The sequence below is a fragment of the Nelusetta ayraudi genome, unplaced genomic scaffold (genome assembly GCF_046127955.1).
Source record: "Nelusetta ayraudi isolate G7.1 ecotype Tasmania unplaced genomic scaffold, CSIRO-AGI_Nayr_v1 ptg000017l, whole genome shotgun sequence".
Taxonomy (NCBI): domain Eukaryota; kingdom Metazoa; phylum Chordata; class Actinopteri; order Tetraodontiformes; family Monacanthidae; genus Nelusetta; species Nelusetta ayraudi.
Genome location: NW_027466067.1, coordinates 2182501 through 2187500, shown reverse-complemented (window position 1 = coordinate 2187500; position 5000 = coordinate 2182501). Strand labels below are relative to the sequence as shown.

At 45.4% G+C, this 5000-nt stretch overlaps 1 protein-coding gene across 1 annotated transcript in view; it reads left to right on the top strand.

Annotated features, from left to right (window-relative positions):
• The window catches only part of LOC142887204 (bactericidal permeability-increasing protein-like), a 6878-nt gene that overhangs the window by 1037 nt on the left and 841 nt on the right, over positions 1-5000 (top strand). Inside the window, exons 2-16 of the mRNA XM_076024671.1 lie at positions 126-267; positions 456-567; positions 664-795; positions 978-1133; positions 1279-1342; positions 2405-2465; positions 2554-2645; positions 2750-2926; positions 3021-3080; positions 3678-3845; positions 3979-4046; positions 4144-4186; positions 4348-4411; positions 4575-4651; positions 4753-4841. Coding sequence (XP_075880786.1) covers positions 159-267; positions 456-567; positions 664-795; positions 978-1133; positions 1279-1342; positions 2405-2465; positions 2554-2645; positions 2750-2926; positions 3021-3080; positions 3678-3845; positions 3979-4046; positions 4144-4186; positions 4348-4411; positions 4575-4651; positions 4753-4794 — 1425 coding nt within the window. The 5' untranslated portion in view covers positions 126-158 and the 3' untranslated portion in view covers positions 4795-4841. The remainder of the gene's footprint in view (positions 1-125; positions 268-455; positions 568-663; positions 796-977; positions 1134-1278; positions 1343-2404; positions 2466-2553; positions 2646-2749; positions 2927-3020; positions 3081-3677; positions 3846-3978; positions 4047-4143; positions 4187-4347; positions 4412-4574; positions 4652-4752; positions 4842-5000) is intronic.

The window sequence follows — 5000 nt, the reverse complement described above, 5'->3', positions numbered from 1 at the left end:
ATTTCGATCAGTGTTTTCCCTCGTCAAAGCAGTCGGGGCCGAATGGTGATTCCTCTATGTTCCAGGCATAGTTCTCCCTGTTGTCCTCCTAGTTTCCGATAGGTTCTCCTTGGTGTTCCCAATAGGTTCTCCTTCCTTGGTGCTCCTCAACAGTCACGATGACGGTGTTCTACTCCTGCTGCCTGGCTCTGCTGGTCTTTGCTCCTACGATCCTCGGCTCCAACCCTGGGGTGGAGGTGCGGCTCACCCAGAAAGGCCTTGAATACGGTGAGTACCAGTGGCCCGAACGGCTCCACGAATGAATGAATGAATGAATGAATGAATGAATGAATGAATGAGCCTTTATTTGTCACATGTACCAATATATACGCAAAATTGTACAATCCCCATGTTCTCCCCGTCCCGTCAGAAACCAAAAAACAAACAAACAACCCCGCTGTTCTCCCTCCTTCCAGGCCGTCAGATTGGGATGGCCTCCATCCAGAAGAAGCTGCAGACCATCAGCATCCCAGACATGTCAGGGAAGGAAAGGGTGAAGGTGGGGAAGGTGGAGTACCGTCTGTCCAAGTAAGACCACAGCAGCAGACACACACAAAGCACCATTCAAAACAATCACCACCACCACAACCACCACAACCACCACCTTCTTCTGGTGTTTCCCAGCATGCACATCGTCAACGTGGGCCTGCCGTCGTCCACTGTGAACCTGGTGCCAGGGGGCGGAGTCACGCTAGCCATCAGCAACGCCTTTATCAACCTGAAGGGCAACTGGAGGGTCAAGTACCTCCGCAGAATGTAGGTAACACACAAACCAGTACACTCCTGCAAAGTTTAATGGAGCTGCTAAACACTTTAATGAGCTTCAGGCCGTTATTTTCCCCTTCAATCTCTCTTGTATTAGTCTGAGGTCAAAGTTCACTCAATTGCCGATGTCTCTCTCTCATTCATTCCCCTGTACCCCCCTGTCTCCCATGCAGCAGAGACAGCGGCTCCTTCGAGCTCAATGTCAATCAGCTGTCTGTCAGTGCCACCATGGCCATCAGCAGCGACCCGACCGGCCGACCCGATGTCAGCAGCACCAGCTGCACCGCCACCGTGGGCAGCGCCCGCATCAAGTTCCGGGGCGGAGCCAGGTGAGAGAGACCCAGGGAAATGGTCGGGTTTTGGTTTTCCCACTGGACTCGGACCTGATTCGTTCTGATCACAACTATTCAGTGACTCACTCTGGTTCCGTTCAGAGTTTCAACTCCTCAACTGACCTGTGTGTGTGTGTTTCAGCTGGCTCTACAATCTCTTCTCCAAGTACATTGACCGGGCTCTGCGCAAGGCCATGGAGAAGCAGGTGAGCGTGTCCACGGATTCTGACCCTAATACATGAAAATCAAAACCTGAAGTCCAAGGAGGACAAAGGAGCTGAACGTCTAAGGATTAAAAAGCTGCGAGTTGGAGGGAGAGAGAAAACATGACATTTTTCAGCGTCAGTGTTGCTGTTGTTCAAAACCATCTGGTGTAATTGGAGGCATCACTGGAAGCACATGACTTTTCTTCACTGAGCCACCCAGAAGCAGGGGCAGAGCTCTGGGTCGGCCTGGATGATTAGAGACTAGGCTTTGAACTGAAACCTTATTTCTAACACAGTGGTTCTTGTTATCTATGACAGATTGTTTCTTGTGCCACATTATTTTATTTATTTATGTGTTTAGTTAACATTACATGATCGTTGCATGGACATGGACCATAATAAAACGAGGCAAAACAAAATAGACAAAGACAGAAGAACTAGACAAGAAGAAACCAGAAATAATAGGAGATTATTACAGCCAAGCAAAACAATGGGAAAAATAATAATAATAATAATGATCAAGATATGTTTAGGCTTTCTTAGAAAAGATCTAGTAAAATTCCAGGGACCATGAAGTTCATCAGGAATGACATCATCTTGGAGAATTGAAAGCATTGAAAGCAAATCTGTAGTCTTTTGCCCAGTTTTCCACGCTAACACACATCATTTTAATTCATTTTATTTTACTTTATTTTTTATTCTTTATTATAATTCTTAATTATATTTCAGCTTGAAAAAATGCTCCAGTCTGTCCTGATTTTTCCAGACTTGCAGCTCTGTAAACTATAAATATACTATATATATACAACTATAAATGAAAAATTCATTCATTCATGTATACAGAAATTTTGCGAGATTTCTATTAAGTCAACGAGGGAACAAATAAGCTTTATAACCTTTAATGCCATAGCCATTCCTGCCCCACACATGCCACAGGCTCGCTTGACCAGAAAGCTAACGCTAATGCTAATGCAAGCAGCCACACCTTGCGATTGTTCACTGATTGTTCGCCGAGCTTTGAGGAGGGAAAAATCTCACCACTTTCTCTCTCTGTTCTTTCAGATCTGCCCCCTTGTGACCAAAGCCATATCAGACGTGAACCCACATTTGAAGACCCTCAATGGTGACCGCTCTTTTCAATAATCTGATAATCCGATAAAATTATATACGTATGTATATATATATATATAAAATTCCCTTCCTTCCTGCAGTTCTGGCTGAGGTGGACAAGTATGCTGAGGTGGAGTACTCCATGGTGAGGTCGCCCACTGTGTCGCAGTCCTACATCGACCTGAGCCTGAAGGTACCACCACTGTCACCGTGTCCGTCTGCATCATATCTGTTGAGAAGTTAAAAAGGAAAAAAGCCTGCTCGGGTGCTAAAGGTTTCTTCCTCCCACCCCTCCAGGGCGAGTTCTACAACATCGGACGGCACCAGGAGCCTCCGTTCGCGGCCCAGAGCTTCTCGCTGCCGCCCAACGCCAGCAGGATGCTCTACATCGGCCTGTCCGCCTTCACCCTCAACTCGGCCGCCTTCGTCTACGAGCGAGCTGGAGCCCTCAGCCTCTATGTCACTGACGACATGGTGAGCTAGCGATCTCCCAGACCCCGACCCCCCCACCGCACAACCGCCCCCCAAACGCCAACCCTACCTAACCTCTCCGCTCTTGTCGCTACAGGTCCCGCGGATCTCACCCATCCGCCTCAACACCAAAACCTTCGGCACCTTCGTCCCTGAGGTGAGTTCCACCACCACCACCACCACCGAGAACAAATACTTTGTTACTGTACTTAAGTAGACTTTTAAGGTATTTGTACTTAACTTGAGTATTTCTTTTCGACTTTTTATTTACCTGACCCCCCTACATTTGTACACTCATATCTATACATTCTACTTCTGGTTCTGGTTACTACTAAAAAAAACTAAAAGATACAAATTCTGTTTTTATTATTCTAGTTCTAGTTCTTGGTTGAATTTGAGCTATTTAAAGTTCACTATAAGAGTGGATCATATTTTGGGGGGAGATTATTTATTGTTTTATCATGGAAAAACTAATATTTTTTACTTTTTACTTCAGTAATTTCAGCGCCTATACTTTCTAACTTTTACTGGAGTAAAGGAGTTGAATCAGTACTTTTACACAATCAATCAATTAATCAAATTCTATTTGTGCAACGCTAAGTCACATCCACAAACATCTCAAAGCGCTTTGTACAATCAGAGAAAAAGAACCAACTGGTCCAACTTTGATCAAAGTAATTATTTATTTTTTTAAACATACTCATTCTCGAGTACAGAGTGTGAATCCTCCCGTCCACCTGCTTCCTTCTCTCAGATTGCAAAGCGTTTCCCCAACCTGATGGTGAAGCTGCTAGTCAGAGCCTCGACCAATCCCGTGGTCCGCTTGGAGCCCGGCCGGGTGGCGGTCCAGGCCAACGGCACAGTGACGGCCTACGCCATCCAGGCCAACGGCACGCTGACCCCGCTCTTCATGCTCAACCTGGTAAGGGCATCACGCCAGCCCAATAACAAATGAGCTGCTTTTGTTCAGTTCTGGTTCTGGGGAAAAGAAGAAAACCTACAAAAAAAACCTGGTGACCTCCGACCTCATCTCACTTCCTTTCTTTTCTTGGCAGGAGACTGACATCAGCGCCCAGGTGCTCCTCAAAGGGATGAGGTTAGCTGCAGCTGTGACCCTCAACAGGTGAGTCACGCTGTTAAAAAGAAATGCTCCTCAGAAAGAATCATTGAGGGGGTCAAAAGGTCACAGTCTGACTTTTTAGGGTTTTTTTTTGTGACAGAATGTCTCTGACCCTGGCCACCAGTTATGTTGGAGATTTTCAGGTGAGAGCAGCTTCTTTATTGTTATTATTCATTCATTCATTTATTTATTCAGGACTGAGCCCCGGCGAAAAGACCCGTTCTGAACTTTATTTTCAATTTCCTCAAAACCAATTTTCTGGCTGACTGACCTTTGACCTCTACCCCACTCCACCCACCTCTAGGTCAGAGCTCTGGACAGCGTCCTCCAAATGGTGCTCAAACTGGTGGTGATACCGACGGTTAATGGTGAGCAGCGAAATCTTTTTTAAAAATTAAGAAATTTAAAATTTTTAAATAAATGTAAAAAACAAAGGTTGAGCCGTTGCTCAGCGAACTAGTTCGACACCACTTGAAATGGTGAAAAACACTAAATAATGAAATGCCCCTTTTTTTTTTTTGCACTTTGCAGTCCAACTGGCCAAGGGTTACCCACTTCCTGCCCTAGGACAGATGGAACTGGTCGACACTCAGCTGCAGATCTTCAAGGTTCGAATCGCCATCGGCTCATTCCTGAAAAAAATTACGAAACAACAAAAACAATTAAGTTTGGAAAAAATGAAACCTGATTGACTGCGTTTCTCCTGCAGGACTTCTTGCAGATCGGGACAGACGTTTCTTTCACCACCTGAGCGGCATTCCACCAATCAGGACAAGCGGCGTTTTTCTTTCCCTTAAAGTCTACCATTTACCAATCACAGACAGCATTTGGGGGAAAATAATACAGGGAATCTTTTCATCTTCCATTTGTCTTCGACATACTGTCATTCAGTTTAAGATTGTACACCAACTGCACTGGTCTAAAGTCAGACTTGCCAAGATCAAACCTGATTTAGAT